Consider the following 22,270-nt stretch of genomic DNA (forward strand, 5'->3'; position numbering starts at 1 on the left):
GTAACCACAGCTTTTTTGCTTTTTGTGATAACTCTTTTCAGCACAAGTGGACACTGTAAAAGTATAACTGGAGGCAATGTGCCTTCTGTATCCCAATCTTCTAAAGCAGTATTTCTGCACCTCTGGAAATATAAGGTGACCAGGATATGGGAGGCAGGATATAATCCACCTTACCTAAGAGAATCAAGAAACTTTATTAAAAAAGGTGTCCAGTCTGGAACAAATTATTCATTTGTTTTTAAAATGTGTGCTACCAAAGGCCACATGCAAGCTCCATTAAGAGTTCTTGGGTTACAGCGGAGAAAAAAGTGCATGTGGGTTGTGCACCTTTGGAGTTATAGTAGACCTTTTATTCCAATTGCATTTGTTTTTAAGATTGTCTAAACAAAAATGGCTTCCTAAAGTTCTATTAAAAAATAGTTTGTGGATCAGTGTCATGATGAAAGTCTGCAGCAGGTTAATCATGAGATGAGAGAAGACCACTCTGGTAATTTTAGTGAAAATTAATTTCGCAAAAGGACTTTCCATAATAAACAAGTAAGATATCAATAGACCATCCTTTGATCTCATTGAAGAAAGTGGGAGCTGGGACATCTAAACATGAGGAGCAGTAGTCCGCTGGTTTGTAGTAGACATATTTGATCGATTAATTTTGTCATGCCACCCTTGTGCCCACACTTAAGCCACATGAGGGACATTTCGGATTGACCACTTTCATGGCTTAAAGGTCATGCAAATGAGTAGCTACTTATGCCAATAAATGTGCCATCTTTCAGCCACAAGTTATGAATTGTTATGGGGTAGACGTCATCATTTCTAGCCATGCACTATCTAGTTAAAAACTCCGTACAGTAGGTAAAAAAAGGTTCAGGCAATGCACCATCATTTGTGATGTCATTCATTAGTGGCTAGGCTATAGGTCTATGCAAACGTGTGTTCCTTGTTTTCAAAACGCCAATTTTAGGCACGAGTCGGAGTATTCTCCGTTAGCCAATGATTGCACTTTCAAGCACCTTCTAAATTTATATTTTGATGTGATCAGTGATGGGATGTACTAGGTTATAATTGCTGGACACATAGCGGCGGCCGGCGCAGGTAAGCGCGGTGCAGCTGTGAGGCGGGGTGGGGTGGGGTAGGATGGGGCAGGATGGGGCAAGTCGACAGACGACGGAATAGGTCAAATTAAATAAATAAATAAAACCTATTCTGTTGACTTTCCCTCCCCGCTCCGCCCGCTTTACCGCCCCACGCTTTTACCTGCACTGGCCATTGCTGCACATAGTAGCTGGAGACTGCTTTAAGTGCGTCCAACTGCAATTCGAGTTTGGGCCTTATGAAGTAAATGGTGGACACACCTATATGATGAAACATGTGTTGGCTACATGAACTGTACTTATTGCTGGATGTATGAGAAGACAAGAATAAGAAAATTAAAGAATATATTGGAACAATTGGAACTCTGACACTTTTTAGCTCAGCGCTCAGGAGCATTACTTATCTATTGTTTATGGCTTGACCTGACATCAACAAATCATCAGTAACATCATAGAAATAAAAAAAATTAAACCCAACAATCTTCAATAACATCGGAAATGGAAATAGGAAAGGAAATAAGAATAACACATCGTAGTGTAGAGTTCATGTCGACTTTAGCAAGTGTATTCATTCGGAGGTGGGTGTATTGTTCACCACTTGTTTTGTACTGTATTTATGAAAATGCAGGTGTCAAAACTGTCTATGTTGTTGTCTAAAAGCTTGGTAAGGTACGCAATTAAGGTTCTGGACTACATTGCTACATAAATTGCCCCCCCTACCATTCTGAAGAGCATTTGCCCTCAGCAGTAATAACATTATTGATGCTTTGTGATATAGAGGTGACTCCGGGCAGGGCTGTGTTTTTTTTTTAACTTAGCTGATAGTCACTATTTGAAATTTCTTTAGGGATGTACAGTATTCTCCACCAATCCTCTATAACACGAGAAACCATTTTTCAAGAAAGAAATTAATTTGCCCAGAGACCAACCAACTCTTGAGTGTGTCCATTGCGAAACCAAAATTTGCAATGAGTGCTTACGTTTCTTTTTAGCCAGGAACTGTACGTTCCTTTCCTCTTAATCGGTTATTCATTCAGCAATTCCCTCAGGGAACCCCTGAGGAATATAGAAGTCACCCATATGAGTCACAGCAGCCATATCCATGTCAGAAGAGTTTGACCATCCAAATTCAAGTATCTAAGATTAAAACGGACCAAAAGAGACTAGCCTTTGGAAAATGTTGCCTTCTGTTTTGTTAAGAAGAGACAAAGAGGAGTACAAAATACATTCTACAGCATAGGTCAGGGTAAGTGTTATTGTGGTTCTGTAAATGGGGATCAGATGTTTTGAGTGCTTGTGCCCCCTGGTGTTCTAGAAAGAGCTAAGCCCCTTCTGCCATGTGCTGAGACCTTGGTAGAGGATATGGCATGTATCCGTTAACTCGTAGTACAAAACTCTCCTTAGGTAGGAGTAATTCTTAACACTTTCTCCTTTTTTGATCATCTAACACACATTTGTTTCGCAGACACTTCAAGGTTCCCCTCCCAAAACATCCAAACTTTCTTTTAGATCTATTAATGCACAGAAAATGGTCTGACAGTTACAGTTCTAGCTCCTTGCTACAGCTTTTGTACACTTAATCATGTTTTTTTATATTTGGGAAGTACTTTGATTAGTAAAGATGGGCATTTCTAGTAATATTTATTTGGACAATTAGGTGCTTCACCTCTTAACTGTAGTGGTTTTATTCTGTTTCGCACTCTGGGACCGACACTGACATGCCTTCCGTGTCGGCCCCACTGACATCTACAACTGCAGTCAGACCACCACATTAGGACCGATCGACCGCTTCCGACGTCAGGCAGTCGGTCGGATTGAATTCCCCACAATGGAGGAAGGCACCGCCGTTGGGATTATGATCCACCTTTCTGCCAGCCATTTCACGCCGGTTCTTCCGATGTTAAAAACCAATGAACCCTAAGAGACTGCACAGGATCGTGGGACATTGTCCAAGAGGCAGACTTCTCACAGGAGTATTGTGTTTACTTTGGAAGCAGTCAGTGAATCTCTAGTGTTGTACTTCATTTGTCTTTAAGGAGCTAAATGAAAGGAACTTTACTGAAAACCTAAGTCTGAAAATTCTTAAGAAGACATAAATACAGGCACGTGCAACCAGTGACACTTAGCTGACTACACCATGACCTGGTCAGGTACTCTTTACACCAATGGCTACTCGAAATCTTTGACACCTGTGGCAAAATCCTGTAAGAGAGACTACACCATTGGTCAGACAAGCCACCATCTTGTGTTGTCTTCATGCACCATCTGGTATTGGCTTGAGCATTTTCGTTACATTACAGCTTTTTTCTACATCAAACGACCATCGAGCTAATCTGACAGCATTTAAACCTCTTTAGATTCCTGCAAGAAAGACATTTGCTCCAAATGACATAGCAAACTGAGGACATGCTTTTCAGTTCCTGCTTCGGAATTTTCACTGATCCATTCATTCATATCCGCACCAGTCAAGAACCCAGAAAGCACCTGTTATGAACTCAGGAAGTGATTTTATTTTAGAACTGGTTCTCCACCTGCACAATAATGAGTATTCAGAACTCCAGAAATTTTCCGAGTGAAGATGTGTTTCTTCTGGAGGTTCAACGTCTAGGACCCTCTGGCCAGGCCGTACCTTGATTCGGACTCATAATTGGCCTTGGCCCATCAAAAAGACCTATTCCGTTTCAGCTTTTCCTTAATGTGTTTCTTCCAACATAGCCTTGTGTTACCTGTTTGACTGTTCAACGTATTTTATGCATCGTCAGGGCCACTAATTAGTTTCCCTCCTTTAATATTTTAGTGCTAACGATTTTGCTAATCGTTGTGGTCACAAGTAAGATGACTTTTGCAAATTTGGGCATTCACAAGTTTCACACGTTTTTTTGAAAGTTTAAAAATACATATAATCGGAGAGTCCCACAGTTCTTTATTGGTTAACCGTTTATTGTGCTTTTTATTTCCTACTCAGTGTACTCTCAAGCAACCCCTGCAGGGGAGCTTAGCCAAGAGAACACATGGCTAGTGTAGGAGAGTAGGGTCTGCTATCCTATGGTCACCCCAAATTTTTGCTTTTTGCTTCACTGGTTTTTGACATATTGAGGCTGTGGGCCTGCCAATCAGACCCCCAGCCTGCTGTTCTCTCTACTAAATTAAAACTATGCACCCTAGGTGCATAACCAATTGGAAGTGGATCACCCTGTCAGCCCCTGTACCAGTGTACACTAGGTACCCAGGGCATTGGTGTACCCAAGGCCTGCCAGGGGCTGAAGCATGTATTATGCCACCCCAGGCTTGGCCTAACAATTTGACACAACTGGCTGATCACTCAGCTGGGGTAAGTTGGTGTAATCACCTCTTACTTAGGTGTAGTATACCTATACCTAACCTTAAATGGGACACCTGGTAACCTATAAGTCACTCCTATGGCAGGCCTTAACAATCCTGAAGGCAGAGTGCGTGGTTCTATGTGAGATGGTGCTCTGGCATGAGCTGAGCCTGTCTGCAGTGGTCGGAACAACTTCCTTCTACTGTTTCCAGATATCGTCATACCATATACTCTTAAGTGCATTATGAACCTCGCGGTTAAATGCTATCTTTGGTTTGGCTTTATCAAAACATGTCGAGTAAGGTGTCATACGAATTGGAATACTAACCCCTCGCCAATTCTGGCGACGGGGTTAGCATTCCACCCTTCTAGAGGGACACGACATGTACAGTGCCTGAAACCCGGGTAAAATCAGACATAGCCTCCGCTCCACAAAATGGATGCTGCCACCACAGACACAAGTCTGCCCTCCTGCTGCTGGGAGTCCTTCCAGCTTGGGAGGTGTGGACAAAGGGTTTCCTGCCAGGGGAGGTGCGTGCACCACCCCAGACAGGATTTTGTGTATTGGTCAGGTAGGGCTTGAAAGAAACCAGACATGCCTGTGGCTCACAAGGAGCCTCGGTGCATATGCCAGTTCAAACCGGTCCTGGGGCACACCAGTCCCGGGCCTGGGGCGAGCTGGACAAAGGATTGGGGGTGTAACCACCCCCCTTCCTGGTCCCACCCATAGGGAGGGACCTAGCAGGTAGTCCGGCCCCTAGAATCCGCTTAAAGGTAGGAGCTGTGTCCTAAGACTTCAGACATCCTGGAATCAACTTAACACTAAGAAGAAGACGGGAACTTCGACGCTCTGCTGCACAGAGGACTGAAGCCAATCTCCCCTGTGGTCAGGGAGTGACCACCTTGCTAACGCAAGCACCATCCAGCGAATCAACGTCTGCTTTGCCGCCGCCTCCCGCCGGAGCCCGAGCCCAGAGACTGACAAGACCTGGACCTCCAGACCTCTCACCGCCCGATCCACAGTCTCTGAAAAGAGGAGACCCGTGGAGGCACCGAGAAACGTGGAGCCAGCCATCTTGGAACGACTACGACAAGCTGACAAGTGCAACAACCGAGGCTCCCTCCAAGTTGTGCTTTGGGATCTGAGAAGCCCAACACCCGAGCAGCATCTGCACCAAAGGTGAGCCCTCCAGCATCTCCACGATCTGCGTGGGGCCCTTCTGCATTTTGCCACTCGACGCGCCTAACCGGTTGCTGGCCCGCTGGCTAGTAGCCATCTTGGCGACGAACTTCAAGAAATACACCGCTGGTCTGGTTGCTCCAGACTGGCCCTTGCTCCCCTCCAAAGGAGCAGTCCTTCTGACCTTGCTGGTCAGAACCATCAGCTTATTTCATCTCCTACAACAATTGCTTTTGCCAAGGCTTGTTTGCTTCGATCAAGTCGCCGACACCGCCGACAGCGAGAGCCTGCGTGGGACAGCTCGTGAACCGACTCCTGGACGTCGTCGACCTCCAGGGACCACGTGGCTGCAGAGACAAGCTACACCTTTCTTCCTGTTTGCACCCGACATTGCCTGGTACCCACCTGGTGCCACGCTGGTCACTGGCTAGTGACTGTGAACACTGTCCCCTCTGCTTACAGGTCTTCAACATCTCCGATCCACTCTTGGATCCACTGCATCTCTCCCGGACCGACCGCCTGCAGCATCGTTGCCTTCAGGCTCCACGGAACAAATAGAAGAAACCCGACGCACTTCGAGGCCTATGCACCCGCTTCCTGTGGGTGAGGTAAAGCTGGCACTCCTGTGCCCAAGTGTAGTATTACATCTCTAGTGCCTGTGTTCCAAATCTTGAGTTCCTAGTCCATCCGGAAGATCCTCTTTGCAGTAACTTTGTACTTTTTACGCACCCATTGAAACCTATGGGAGCACGCGTGTGACTATTTGCTCTGCACACGCCACCCGTGGACCTCCTGGTCACTAACTGACGTTAGCTCCTTGTAGGCCCAGCGATTCTAGAGGCCCTAGGCCTTTTCCCTTTTCTGTTCGTGGTACTTATACCACTATCTTAGTATATGGTTTGAGTGGCCACCAGGGCCTATCCATATAAAGTGCAACTTCTGTGTATTCTACTGTAATCTTGTTTGACGATTTGTGCTCCTGTGCTCATAAAGAGACTAGGGGTTACTTTGAGAAATAAATACATATATATTTTGAATATATATCTGTGTGGTGTCCTTTCATTGGTATAAAAGGGGGTTGCATTTGGTAAAACAGCTGGCTTAACACGCTTCACGAGTTTAGCCTCTAAGACTGCTTAGCCTACGCTACCACTAGGGCAGCTAGTCCGAAAAGGTTGACTTACAACCACACCATAAGGGTTGCTTGGCATGGTACAAGGTGATCACTTTAACTAGTGAGCATCATATACCAGGCCAACTTCTCACATTGGTGAGCAGCGGTGGGATTTGAGCTTGCTGTGTTTTACCATTGTAATCTCTTGGTTACCAATTGAAAGATCACATAGGTACCTGTAGGTACATATAAAACAAGATTAGATATACATAAGTTCTACTGAACTTAGTTGTTGTAGAGCAAAGGGAGTAGCACACCCTGACTACAACTACTAGATAGGTTTAGTAGGTAAACCCAAGTGTAGGTAGATTGCAACACATCCACCCACACTTAGGAGCAATGGCCGGGGCAGAGGGGTCCACTGTACCCATCTCTGTTGAGAGTGACCCCCAGAGGGCACCATCCAGCTTTGCTACCCTTAATCAGAATGAGCTCAGGCATTTGGCAACTCTTAGAGGCCTTAAACAGCCCAAGAACCCTACCTCTGCTGAGCTCAGAGAACTCTTACAGAATGATGAGAATCAGAGAGAACTCAAGAAAGCTTCCCAGTTAGCCCCCTTAGGGTCAGGAACAGGAGGCCCCCCTTCTGAAGATGCTACAGAGGTACCCAGTTCCAATAGCCATCCCTTAGATGAGAATCATACTACAGGGGAGGAAAGTGGTGAGGATACAGAAAGTAGTGATGATGAAGGGAGAACTAGCCCAGTGCCAAGTATTATACTTAGCCCAGCTAAACTAAGGCTATTGGGGACTGACAATGGGTTTACCCCATTGGATCTCCCCAGTGGACTTAACACAGGGCTTGGGAGGCAAAGGAATCGCTCAGGTGACTCCAATGCTTCTCATGGCTCTAGAGGCTCTCAAGGTCACTCCAGGAAAAGGATGACCACCCCTCAGAGGAGGGAACATGAGGCCAGAATGCAGGAAGCCCAGCTGAGGATCAGGAAGCAGGAGCTAGAAGTAGCCCTGATGGAAGAAAAACTGAACAAGGCTAGGCAACCTAGAGAGAGTGGGTCTATACCCACTGGTGGCAGCATTGTCCCTAAGGACAAAGATAGGGTCTTTGATAATAGGAACCTGTCTAAGGTTGTGCCCCCCTACAAAAGTGGGGATGACATCCACAAATGGATAACTGCTCTTGAGAGAGCCTGCAAAGTACAGCAGGTTCCTGAAGACCAGTGGGCAGCAATCCTCTGGCTCTCCTTTGAAGGAAGAGGCAGAGACAGACTCCTCACTGTTAGAGAAGAGGATGTCAGAAACTACAGAGTCCTGAAGAGTGTTCTGGTAGATGGGTTAGGCTTAACCACTGAACAGTACAGGTTAATGTTCAGAGACACCCAAAAGACACAGACTCAGGACTGGTCTGAATATGTTGAATGTGCCACTAAGGCTTTGGAGGGTTGGTTGCTGGGAAGTAAGGTATCTGATTTTACAGGATTGTATAATTTGATGATGAGAGAACAGATTTTAAATAACTGTCAAAACCAGCAACTGCATCAACACTTGGTTGACTCTGATCTGACCTCTCCCCAAGAATTGGGAAAGAAGGCAGACAAATGGGTCAGAACCAGGGTTAAGCAAAAGAACCAGAACCAGGGCCAAGGGGGTGATCAGAAGAAAACAGACCAAAAGGGTGGAGATCAGAAATCTAAAGACCAGAAGTCTTCAACAGGGCCCCAAACTACTGCTAAGGAGGGTGGGTCAAGAAGGTCAAAAGAAACCCTGGTGCAATCATTGCAAAAATACAACTCACTGGACTAGTGATTGCAAAAAGGGTGGAGCCCCCAACACTGTTGCCCCTAAGGCACCTGCTCCCAGTACTACTGTTAGCAGTGTTGGTCCCCAGACAAAGGGTGTAGTGGGAATCACTATGGGAACTGAAGGAGATTCTGACTTAGACAGAACCCTGACACAGGCAGTCTTGATCTGTGATGGGGACATTGATTTGTCCCTGACTGTGAGCCCCAGTAACCTGGGCAAGTACAGACAGACTCCTTTAATTAATGACAAAGTGGCTCAAGCCTACAGGGACACATGTGCCAGTGTCACTATGGTGACCCCAGGCTTTGTGGACCCTGGACAGTACATACCAGGTGAGAACTACCTGGTGACCAATGCCAGCAATGCCACTACTTCACACAGTGTGGCAGTTGTTAACTTCTCATGGGGAGGGGTAACTGGCCTCAAAAGGGTTGTGGTTAGTGCAGACCTCCCAGTAGAATGTTTGTTGGGCAATGACCTAGAGAGTTCTCTATGGTCAGAAGTGGAGTACAGGACTCATGCAGAGATGTTAGGTATATCATCACATGTCCTTGCTGTGACCAGGTCACAGGCCAAAAAGTGCCTCACTGAACCTCAGGTCTTGGATCCTGGAACAATGGACCAAGCACCTACCAAGAAGAAGAACAGGAGGGTCAAGGCTGTGCCTTCCCCCCTGCCTCAGAGTGATGATCAGCCTTCCCAGGAAGCTGATCTAGAGGACCCTGAAGGAACTGTCTCTGAAGAGCTTGAACCTGATCAGGTTGAGTTTCTGGGGACAGGGGGACCTTCAAGGGCTGACTTGAGGCAGGCTCAGTTATCCTGTCCCTCTCTTGAACCCCTCAGACAGCTGGCTGCTGCTGAGGCTGCTGGGAATGCTCAAGGTACCCATAAAGTGTATTGGGATGAAGGGCTCCTTTATTCAGAGGCTAGAGACCCCAAGCCTGGTGCTACCAGGAGGTTGGTTATACCTCTGCAATTTAGGGGCTTCCTTCTTACCTTGGCCCATGACATTCCTTTAGCAGGACACTTAGGCCAGAACAAGACTTGGGACAGACGTGTCCCTCACTTTCACTGGCCTCACATGAATGAAGATACAAAGGAGTTTTGTCGCTCCTGTGTTACCTGCCAAGCCAGTGGCAAATCAGGTGGCACAACAAAGGCCCCCCTAATACCACTACCTGTGGTGGGGGTCCCCTTTGAAAGAGTGGGAATAGACATAGTGGGTCCCATGGATCCTCCCACTGCATCTGGGCACAGATTTATACTGGTGGTAGTGGATCATGCCACCAGGTATCCAGAGGCAATTCCCCTTAGGACCACTACAGCTCCTGTTGTGGCCAGGGCCCTGCTGGGAGTATTCTCCAGAGTGGGGTTTCCTAAGGAGGTAGTATCTGACAGAGGTACCAACTTTATGTCAGGATACTTGACAGCTATGTGGAAGGAATGTGGTGTCAACTACAAGTTCACCACCCCTTATCACCCACAATGCAATGGGCTTGTTGAGAGATTCAACAAGACCCTAAAGGGTATGATCAAAGGATTACCTGAAAAGCTCAGGCGAAGATGGGACATCCTTCTACCCTGCCTTCTGTTTGCTTACAGAGAGGTCCCACAAAAAGGAGTTGGCTACAGCCCCTTTGAATTGTTGTTTGGGCACCCTGTGAGAGGCCCACTGTGTTTGGTGAAGGAAGGATGGGAGTTACCTCTCAAAAAGCCTAAGCTAGACATAGTGGACTATGTACTTGGTCTCCGCTCCAGGATGGCTGAGTATATGGAGAAGGCATCCAAAAACCTTGAGGCAAGCCAGGCCTTACAGAAAGCTTGGCATGACCAAAAGGCTGTCTTGGTTGAGTTTCAGCCAGGACAGAAGGTATGGGTGTTGGAGCCAGTGGCCCCAGCAGCACTCCAAGACAAATGGTCTGGACCCCATACAATCCTGGAAAAGAAGGGAGAGGTCACCTACCTGGTCGACCTAGGAACTCCCAGGAGTCCCCACAGGGTACTCCATGTTAACAGGCTTAAAGCATATGTTGACAGGGCAGACATGGGCTTGCTCATGGCTACAGATGAGGGACAGGAGGAAGAGAGTGACCCTCTCCCAGACCTGTTGTCTCAGAACCCTGAAGATGGCTCAGTTGAAGGAGTGACCCTTGGAGGCAACCTCACTGCCCATCAGCAGACTGAATGTAGACAGGTTCTACAATCATTTTCACATATGTTTTCCTTGATACCTAGTCAAACTGACTGGTGTACCCATGTGGTGGACACTGGTGACAGTCTGCCTGTAAAGAACAAGCTTTACAGACAACCTGACCACGTCAGGGACTGTATAAAGGCTGAGGTACATAAAATGCTGGAATTAGGTGTCATTGAACCCTCAGAGAGCCCCTGGGCTAGCCCAGTGGTTCTGGTCCCCAAACCTCACACCAAGGATGGCAAGAGAGAGATGAGGTTCTGTGTGGATTACAGAGGACTCAATGCTGTCACCAGGACAGATGCACACCCTATCCCAAGGGCAGATGAGCTCATAGACAAACTAGCTTCTGCAAAGTTTTTGAGCACATTTGACTTAACAGCTGGCTATTGGCAAATCAGATTAGCTGAGGAGTCTAAGGCCAAAACAGCATTCTCAACCCCAGGTGGGCACTACCAGTTTGTGGTGATGCCCTTTGGTCTGAAGAATGCACCTGCCACCTTCAAAAGGCTGGTGAACCAAGTCCTTACTGGGTTGGATGACTTTTGCGCAGCATATCTGGATGACATTGCTGTCTTTAGCTCCACCTGGGAGGATCACCTGATCCACCTGAAGAAGGCTCTTGAGGCTCTGCAAAGGGCAGGCCTCACTATCAAGGCTACAAAGTGCCAGATAGGGCAGAGTAAGGTTGTATATTTGGGCCACCTTGTGGGTGGAGGCCAAGTTCAACCACTGGAGAGTAAGATACAATCCATCAAGGACTGGTCCCCTCCAACCACCCAGACTCAAGTTCGAGCTTTCTTGGGCTTGACTGGGTACTACAGGAAGTTTGTTAAGAACTATGGGTCCATTGTGACTCCTCTTAATGATCTGACATCCAAGAAGATGCCCAAAAAGGTTCAGTGGACAGTAAGCTGTCAAAAGGCATTTGATGACCTGAAGGAGGCCATGTGCTCTGCACCTATCCTGAAAAGTCCTGACTACTCCAAAGAGTTTATTGTCCAAACAGATGCTTCTGAGTTGGGTGTGGGAGCTGTGCTGTCACAACTTAATGTAGATGGTCAAGACCAACCCATTGCTTTTATTAGCAGAAGGTTGACCCCCAGAGAGAAGAATTGGTCAGCTATTGAGAGGGAGGACTTTGCTGTGGTGTGGGCCCTGAAGAAGCTGAGGCCATACTTGTTTGGCACTCACTTCAAGATTCAGACCGACCATAAGCCCCTCTTGTGGCTAAATCAGATGAAGGGTGAAAACCCCAAACTGCTTAGGTGGTCCATTTCCCTACAGGGGATGGACTTTACAGTGGAGCACCGGCCAGGTACTGACCATGGGAATGCAGATGGTCTCTCCAGGTACTTCCACTTAGGACATGAAGACGAGACTGGTCAAGGCTAGTTTAATGTCCCAGCGTTTGGGGGGGGGGGTTGTGTAGGAGAGTAGGGTCTGCTATCCTATGGTCACCCCAAATGTTTGCTTTTTGCTTCACTGGTTTTTGACATATTGAGGCTGTGGGCCTGCCAATCAGACCCCCAGCCTGCTGTTCTCTCTACTAAATTAAAACTATGCACCCTAGGTGCATAACCAATTGGAAGTGGATCACCCTGTCAGCCCCTGTACCAGTGTACACTAGGTACCCAGGGCATTGGTGTACCCAAGGCCTGCCAGGGGCTGAAGCATGTATTATGCCACCCCAGGCTTGGCCTAACAATTTGACACAACTGGCTGATCACTCAGCTGGGGTAAGTTGGTGTAATCACCTCTTACTTAGGTGTAGTATACCTATACCTAACCTTAAATGGGACACCTGGTAACCTATAAGTCACTCCTATGGCAGGCCTTAACAATCCTGAAGGCAGATTGCGTGGTTCCATGTGAGATGGTGCTCTGGCATGAGCTGAGCCTGTCTGCAGTGGTCGGAACAACTTCCTTCTACTGTTTCCAGATATCGTCATACCATATACTCTTAAGTGCATTATGAACCTCGCGGTTAAATGCTATCTTTCGTTTGGCTTTATCAAAACATGTCGAGTAAGGTGTCATACGAATTGGAATACCAACCCCTCGCCAATTCTGGCGACGGAGTTAGCATTCCACCCTTCTAGAGGGACACGACATGTACAGTGCCTGAAACCCGGGTAAAATCAGACATAGCCTCAGCTCCACAAAATGGATGCTGCCACCACAGACACAAGTCTGCCCTCCTGCTGCTGGGAGTCCTTCCAGCTTGGGAGGTGTGGACAAAGGGTTTCCTGCCAGGGGAGGTGCGTGCACCACCCCAGACAGGATTTTGTGTATTGGTCAGGTAGGGCTTGAAAGAAACCAGACATGCCTGTGGCTCACAAGGAGCCTCGGTGCATATGCCAGTTCAAACCGGTCCTGGGGCACACCAGTCCCGGGCCTGGGGCGAGCTGGACAAAGGATTGGTGGTGTAACCACCCCCCTTCCTGGTCCCACCCATAGGGAGGGACCTAGCAGGTAGTCCGGCCCCTAGAATCCGCTTAAAGGTAGGAGCTGTGTCCTAAGACTTCAGACATCCTGGAATCAACTTAACACTAAGAAGAAGACGGGAACTTCGACGCTCTGCTGCACAGAGGACTGAAGCCAATCTCCCCTGTGGTCAGGGAGTGACCACCTTGCTAACGCAAGCACCATCCAGCGAATCAACGTCTGCTTTGCCGCCGCCTCCCGCCGGAGCCCGAGCCCAGAGACTGACAAGACCTGGACCTCCAGACCTCTCACCGCCCGATCCACAGTCTCTGAAAAGAGGAGACCCGTGGAGGCACCGAGAAACGTGGAGCCAGCCATCTTGGAACGACTACGACAAGCTGACAAGTGCAACAACCGAGGCTCCCTCCAAGTTGTGCTTTGGGATCTGAGAAGCCCAACACCCGAGCAGCATCTGCACCAAAGGTGAGCCCTCCAGCATCTCCACGATCTGCGTGGGGCCCTTCTGCATTTTGGCACTCGACGCGCCTAACCGGTTGCTGGCCCGCTGGCTAGTAGCCATCTTGGCGACGAACTTCAAGAAATACACCGCTGGTCTGGTTGCTCCAGACTGGCCCTTGCTCCCCTCCAAAGGAGCAGTCCTTCTGACCTTGCTGGTCAGAACCATCAGCTTATTTCATCTCCTACAACAATTGCTTTTGCCAAGGCTTGTTTGCTTCGATCAAGTCGCCGACACCGCCGACAGCGAGAGCCTGCGTGGGACAGCTCGTGAACCGACTCCTGGACGTCGTCGACCTCCAGGGACCACGTGGCTGCAGAGACAAGCTACACCTTTCTTCCTGTTTGCACCCGACATTGCCTGGTACCCACCTGGTGCCACGCTGGTCACTGGCTAGTGACTGTGAACACTGTCCCCTCTGCTTACAGGTCTTCAACATCTCCGATCCACTCTTGGATCCACTGCATCTCTCCCGGACCGACCGCCTGCAGCATCGTTGCCTTCAGGCTCCACGGAACAAATAGAAGAAACCCGACGCACTTCGAGGCCTATGCACCCGCTTCCTGTGGGTGAGGTAAAGCTGGCACTCCTGTGCCCAAGTGTAGTATTACATCTCTAGTGCCTGTGTTCCAAATCTTGAGTTCCTAGTCCATCCGGAAGATCCTCTTTGCAGTAACTTTGTACTTTTTACGCACCCATTGAAACCTATGGGAGCACGCGTGTGACTATTTGCTCTGCACACGCCACCCGTGGACCTCCTGGTCACTAACTGACGTTAGCTCCTTGTAGGCCCAGCGATTCTAGAGGCCCTAGGCCTTTTCCCTTTTCTGTTCGTGGTACTTATACCACTATCTTAGTATATGGTTTGAGTGGCCACCAGGGCCTATCCATATAAAGTGCAACTTCTGTGTATTCTACTGTAATCTTGTTTGACGATTTGTGCTCCTGTGCTCATAAAGAGACTAGGGGTTACTTTGAGAAATAAATACATATATATTTTGAATATATATCTGTGTGGTGTCCTTTCATTGGTATAAAAGGGGGTTGCATTTGGTAAAACAGCTGGCTTAACACGCTTCACGAGTTTAGCCTCTAAGACTGCTTAGCCTACGCTACCACTAGGGCAGCTAGTCCGAAAAGGTTGACTTACAACCACACCATAAGGGTTGCTTGGCATGGTACAAGGTGATCACTTTAACTAGTGAGCATCATATACCAGGCCAACTTCTCACAGCTAGCCACATGTAATTTGAAGAGTCTTTGACACACGTAGGTTTATGAAGGCTTCGCGTATTGTGGAAGTTTTGTTATAGAACTTGGAAGCTGTCATTCTGTTTTACAGGTGACATCTTCCCAATCCCAGTTAGTCAGACTTAGTCACAGGGCATCAGACCAGATGAATTTCCCACGTAGAATATTTTCGGAAGTTCTTTTTGTTTTCACTGCCAGCAAAATGGGTTGCCATGAAATCTGAATACTCATTGTATGCATGACGTTGCAGATGTATTGTGAGTGATCGGTTGCCCCTGCTTACAGGAAGGTTCGGTGGCCACATGTATGTGACAGAACAATCAGGTACTTAAATAGCTTGTATGTGTCCCTGTAAGTTGTCTCGCTCTTACCACTATAAATCCCTAAGGAGAGGGTGATGGAGGTTTCACCTCAAGTATGTCCTCCGAAAGGATGCAACACACAAAATATATATTTGAGGGTATTGTTTAGTCAGATCTATCCTGTTTGGTATACTGACTCCTTCTAGGTGTGGGTCATCAAATGATTTTTGAGAAACCGTCTCACCCTCAACTTATAAGTCAGTATACTAAATAGGATAGAGCTAACTAAACAATACCCTCAACTATCTATATTTTTGGTATTGCATCTCTCTTATCAATCCCATTCCAAAATGTGGTGCCATTTATCATTTTATTTCCCCTGGATTATCTGTATGGTGGTTGTTGATGTAGTCTTAAAGTGATTGTTTTAACTTTAGTCTCACTTATGAGGAATGCTTGGTAGTGGAACTAGGAAAACAACTGGCAAATAGAAAAATCTGCAAAAAACAAAAATCCTTTTCATTGATTTTTGTGGTGGGGGAGATTAGCCCCTCTTTCCCTTTTCCAGGGTGAAGAGTGTGAGCAAATAACCTGTCACCACCCTTTCAACTACCTCCTTCATCTTTTTTTATGCATTCAAATGACCCCTTTCCCCTTCGAAATAATTGCCAGAGGTAACACAAGTGTTTTTTTTTCTCACCAACTACTAAAGTTTATTTTTTATTTTTTCTAAACCAGTCCATACACATTTGAAATTGTCTTCTCTTAATAGTTGTTATTCCACAGTATATCTTATTTCTTTTCTCTAGAGCCTCATAAGGGTTGTGGGCTTTATAAATACTCCAAATAAAAATAAACAAGAATATATGCATGCACATTACTAGGCAATAAGCCACAGGACCATGTAAATGCTCTGTAGTTTCACTCTGTTTACACTGAGCTATAATTTTTTCACACCAAGTGGCTCAGTGCAAGATAGAGAATTCTGTGAATTTCCTGCCAAACAAAAGGCATGAATGGCAAACTGAAGCAGTGAAGTCAATGCTAGTAAAAAGCTGCGGACAGCCGTAACAGAATCTGCAAGTGGGGTGTGGCCCTCCCCATGTCCTCAGCCCTTACACTTCTTACTTTCTCTAATGTGATTCGAACCACTCTGTCTGTCCTTGAATGTGTGGGCTGATTCGAAAATATCCCAGTGAAAAAATTGTAAATGTTCACCAGTGGGCTTTCCCATGAATATCTGCCTTGTTAGGAATTCTAAAAAAAAATCTGGTGCATTACGGGTTCTGCAGCCATCTCCCATTTGCCAGAGAACCCACAAGCCTAAAATAGTTCTGTATATGTGCAAATGTGATAGAAGTAAATTTCTACATACAGAGATGTGTTGCAAAAATACATTTGCACTTTAAAGCACAACTCTGCCCCTGGGAGCAAATTTGGTTACACTCCGTTTTTACCATTATGGTCTAATTTGTGTACTAGCAGTTTGCAATTGCAAACTCTAACCATTCTGAATTTACTCTCCTGAATGCAGATATATGTGCAGCTGGGTTCAGCCTATGGGTGCATATATAGTTGGGAAGTGGGCCGATACCACATACATTTACCACGCCTGCATTTATTCACCATAGTTACGGATGACAATATTTACATTAATTTGGCACTATGGGTGGATAAATGGGTCGATTGAGTGGACCACATTGAAAGTGCCACACCTATTTAACACATCAGAAGCCAAAAAGCATTGATATCTTTGTGGTGGAACAAAGACCCACCTTTGAACTCGACAGCTGAACTGACTATTAACTTTGGGCAAGTGCCCTGGGCAGTGTTCTGAGGTGTGCTCAAACTTGTGAAATGATGGGTATTTAGATCTTCCATTGTCCTGGTAGCTGTTCTGATACTGGCAGTAGAGGTGACTTGTGCACAGTGACTATCTCCATTACCAGGTACTTGTTATGGTCGAACCCTCATGAAGCCCACAAATGCCCTCCTTTAACTTCAGCATTGAATCCATCACTTTGCTCATTCAGCACCATCTTTGCTTATAGGAATTGCTGATCTTTCTCTGATTACCCCCTTTGGGTTGTATGGGCACACAGTATCCCACTGCCTCTTTAGCTAAGCTGGTTAGTCCTTATTATAATCCTACTTTACACCTCTATCTCTCACTTAGCCTTCCCTATCACACCATCAGGCGTTACATCCCATAACACGATAACAGCACCTAGATGGTCATTCTGTACAACTTTGAAAGCCCTTCCCATAAAGACTAGAAACAAAATTCACCCTCCTAACCACACACCCTACACGTTGTACCCTACTATCTGTGTGGGTAAGCGTTCCAACACCCCACATAGGGGCAGTAAGTGTAATCAAACGCTACAATACAATAAAATATAATACAAAAAGTTGAGCTGGCTTTCTTTCCACACGAGCAATGTATGATGGACTCGTCACAAACAGTGGAAGTGTCAAACTCCAAATTCTACCCACAACAGAGTTACATGGGAAGCAACAGGTAAACTTCTACTCATTCTAGTGATCATCATAATATATTCTAGCACTTTCCCAAGTAGGTTTCAGAAAAGAAATGGACGTTTTCTTCCACAAAGTAATTTACTGATGTGTATGTTTCAGATTCCAATGAGGCTTGAGCTGATCTTACACATCCTCTATTCCTTGGGGCTTAATGTGCGTCCACCTAGGTCTTGTATTGATCCCAATTAGAAGATTCAGCTTATCAGAGCTGTATGAGAGTTCAAACAAGTTAGATTGGTCGCTCTCCCAAGGATGGTTCAGCCTATGTTGCACACAATGAACAATGTATGTAAATCTGTCAAGCCACCTTTAATGGCCTGAAGGACCTCCAGCGTTCCTGCCTACATCTGTAATAGTGAGTGTTACAGATTCTACCTTTATGCTAAAGGAACCAAGTTCCACACGACAAGGAGTAAGTCCAAGAGCATCATTGTCTTATATTTTCCTTTTCCTGTGTTAACTTGGTGGGCTCTAGGCAGAACATGCTAAGTGAGGTACCAATAAGGACATGAGCAGTAAGAGTGCAGTCAAATGCAGAACACTATAATTGGCCTTTGGAGCAGGCTACCTAAATGGTCTCTGGTCAAGGGAATATTAGTGTCTTCACATCAAAATCTTAGAGCTGAAACTTAGATTCCTGGCCTTGAAATGTGTTTTTCTGTTTTGCCTAGCAAAGCATGGATCTATACTGGCCATCCTGTGGTTCACCAAATCCATGATGGTAATCCAAATTGCCATGCTCTCGTTTACTTGTCTAACTTTTAATAGTCAGACATGCGGTGTATAGAGAGCTGAGCATAAGGTTAGGATTAAATAATTCCAATACACTTAGTTTACAAGCACCCTCCATTCCCAATCACCGACCCTTTATCTTCCCAGCGAAGTTAGATATTATGTAAGGTTTGGACCAATGATGTTTGAGCCACACTTTGGGGATGCATGTGCAGGAGAGGCCTGAGAAACGTTGAGGGAGGCACATGTAGGAGATGTCCTTTTTAGAGATATTGTGAAAAAGAGAAGCATAAATGCATGGAATCAGATACACAGAAATGTTCCTACGTGTGAGGTAGCCGTACACTAAAAAAGTGGGAAGCTCTGCTTGCATAATCGGATTTTGATTTGTAACGGCAGGATTGGCACATTTTCCTGTCCCCGGATATTTATATTTCCCAAGATATGCTGCAGATGTGCACATCTTTTGTGCAGTTTTAACACCTTGTGGGTGTTCCTGGGAGAGTAGTCTAGGCAAGTGCAATGAATAACCATTATTCATAATTTGTGACAGTTCATAAACATTTACAATACATGTTATGCACCCACTCTGCAGGTCTAAACCATCAACTAAGTGACTTGAGGAAGGAAAAGATTGTAGACCCAAAGTAATTTTTGTGTGCATAGTTTTTATTGAAAGTTTGCTAATATGCTACTCCCTGCATATGTAGATTTTGCCCTCAAGTAGCATTAGAGAAAATAGGCATATGCCTGTAACGCGTAATTCCAAGATTTGTAAACAATTTACTGATGCCCGGGGGACATTTGTGACTTGGATATACAGTCGTAATATATATGATAGGAAGATATGCCTCCATACATAGATATTTATATATTGATTAGAATCAGTGCCTAAGACAGAGTGGTGAGCGCACAAACTAGACCTGATTACAGGAACAACAGACCCAGCTAAATTATCAGACAGTTCCTTCAAACACGAGAGCTTATTTGAGGCGAGGACCTTCAGAGAAAGACTATGCACTCATCGTGCAGTCATGCAAGGATTTGCAGGATGCTGCACTCTTCATGCAGTTGGTTGCCCTCCTGGCCTAGACCTTTCCAGCGTTTCACTTGCTGTGGTTATTCGGGGGGGGGGGGTAAGAGGGGACCCCCAGGACCTCATTGGATCATCAGGTGGGACGACAGTGACAGGACTGAGGAGTTCTACATCAGTTGAAAGATATCCAACTTGGACTTCTTCCTCACATGCTGATTAAATGCAATGTGTTTGGCCTGGTCAAGCTTTATGAATTGTTGTTTTCAAGATGGTAGTGGGTCTAGAAATTTCAGTCTGAAGTTCCCAATGCAAGATGAAGCTGCATTTTTATCTTGTGATGGCAGTTCCTGTTTGAATCTTATAAACAGGAGGCATTAGCATGTGTAACTAGTGGAGGATGCTTTGAAACGTATTCGGTCTCTTTTTGTCACATTCATCGCCCGTTGTTACTATTTATTTTCTCGGATTGTTTTGCTTTTTGAAGCATGGATTTGCTTTGGATCTCCTACTGGATTTTCTTGCTTGGCTTTTTCTGTTACAGATGACGTAGGTAGCTTGGTGCCTTGCTTATCTTATCTACTTCTGCATAGTATTCCTCTTCAATCAAGAGGTAGAAGATTGCCAAGGAGGTTTTGTGCTCCTTGTGGCCTTTTCTCCTATCTGGGATTCTCTTAAGGCGACACTTTACACCTTTCACATCTACTGTTAAGTGCAAGGAGGTACCATGGCTACTGGGAAGAGCAGCCTTCCTGCAGTCAAGAAGGAACCTTGACCAGTGGCGTAGGAAGGGGGTGCAGTGGCTGCGGGCAGCCCCGGGTGTCATCACTGGCAAAAATATGTGTTTTAAACACATATTTTTCCCATTTTGTCAAGCCTGGGGTGACAAATTTTCCGCACTGGGTACCACCTGACCTTGCTAAGCCACTGACCTTGACAGACCTCCAAGTTGACCGTGCTTGACGGGGGGGGGGCAGGGATGCCTCCATAGGATGGTGCAATGTGTGACTGCACCGACATGGCAGGGGGATCTCTGCTTTCCCAGGAATCTCTGAGATTTACTCCCAAGAAGAGCCCTCATGCAGCACACTGACCACATCGCTTCTTTTGCGGTGCATAATCTGTGCACTCCCCAAGGCCTGTTTGCCCCAGTGCCCACCCCATACAAATGAGGGAACACCATTTTAAGATTGTGCAGATGCACGTTAGACAGGGCCACACAAGGCCCTCTCTGTGTTACCAAAATAACCTGGGGTGCCAAAAGTGGGCTCAAAAACCCATTGTGCCACCAGATACTTATGTGATACTACATCTGTTGAGAAAATCAGTCTGATGGCTTTTAAGATGGATTGTGTTATATTTGTTTAAAATAATTTTAAATATCTTCTCTATATTGTTATGTTATATTATTTGTAGAGCGCATGGATGCCCCAGCCAAGGGGCGTCCCAGCGCTAATCGCAGACAGAAGTGGCTGGGTCAACCGGCGCAGCTGAAGCTTATTTAGACAAAAGATGGGTTTTATGGCCTCATGGAAAGCAACATGGTTTTTAATGCTTCTGATACTCACCGGGAGGAAGTTCCAGAGTTTGGGGGCCAGAGCTCGGAAGGAACGTCCTCCCTCCCTGGCTCTCTTAACCCGGGGGACGGCCGCCAGGTGCTGATTGAACGGATGCGAGTGGGGGTGTAGGGTATGAGAAGATCCGCTAGGATATCAGGGGATTGGGCTTTCAAAATTCTGTGGGAAATACAGAGTTTTATGGTAAAATGTTGCCAATAAATGATCCCAGTACTTTGTTAATACCTTTCTGTATGGGAAATCAAAAACCTTTGCTATTGTTTATCGATTTTATTTCTAAAGTTCCCAGCTCCGAAATCCGCCTCTTCGAGGGGGCATATTCCATTAAGTCACTTCTGTGCCTTCGCTGTACGTATGTCATTCAATTTGCAGCGGACAATTGATGACCTGGTTGCCTTTTTACAAGGTAATTTTTGTGTGTTTAGGTAATTGAAAGAAGCTAACAGTACGTAGCTAAAATATGTTTAATGGTTAGTTCATGATGTGCAACGTGGTGCCTCGTGAGCTAGGAGAGTTTGTGCGAGTTGTCTCAATTTAAATGTCTGGCTAATTTTGTGTCATGGGAAAACACATATTTGAGAAATAGAAAACGTGTCCTGTACACAGTCCTTTTTAGGTCGTCATCTTAGCGACATAATAGCAAAATGTGTATGTTTTTACAAAACTTTTATGAATAAATTAGACTGCTTTTTATCATTATTATGTCATGGTTTGCTTTACCCATGTGAGTAGTTATTTGTTTGTTCCATACCTTATATATACATTACTTTTCAAACATATTCAATGACCATTTGCTGACATAACTTTGTCTGCCTAAATATTTATGACAATGGTTCAGTTTTGCTGCAGTTTTATGGATTGCACAGTACAAGGCGCCACTCACATTCCCCTTCTGTTTATTTAAGCCTGTTCCTGCATTATTGCTATAAACGTGGAGGCATGCGGCATACGTCATACACTTGCATATGTGGCAGGTAAGAAGAGCCAATTTCATAAATGTATTGTGGAATTATGTTCATACTGTGAACCATTATGTTTTTTGCTGTCTCGCTACTGATAACCTTTGCTGTCCATTGTAGGCACCGTTGTATTCCTTACTTTGCCAGCCACTTTCTCCTTTCCTATTGGATGGTTGTGTTGTCAATATGCAATCATTTGCTTGTGA

General features: G+C 45.8%; 1 protein-coding gene across 1 annotated transcript in view; it reads left to right on the forward strand.

Annotated features, from left to right (window-relative positions):
* The window catches only part of PEPD (peptidase D), a 294,060-nt gene that overhangs the window by 192,030 nt on the left and 79,760 nt on the right, over positions 1 to 22,270 (forward strand). Inside the window, exon 10 of the mRNA XM_085638402.1 lies at positions 22,011 to 22,079. Within this exon, the coding sequence (XP_085494528.1) occupies positions 22,011 to 22,079 (69 nt within the window). The remainder of the gene's footprint in view (positions 1 to 22,010; positions 22,080 to 22,270) is intronic.

The sequence above is a fragment of the Triturus cristatus genome, chromosome 12 (assembly GCF_964204655.1).
Source record: "Triturus cristatus chromosome 12, aTriCri1.1, whole genome shotgun sequence".
NCBI lineage: Eukaryota > Metazoa > Chordata > Amphibia > Caudata > Salamandridae > Triturus > Triturus cristatus.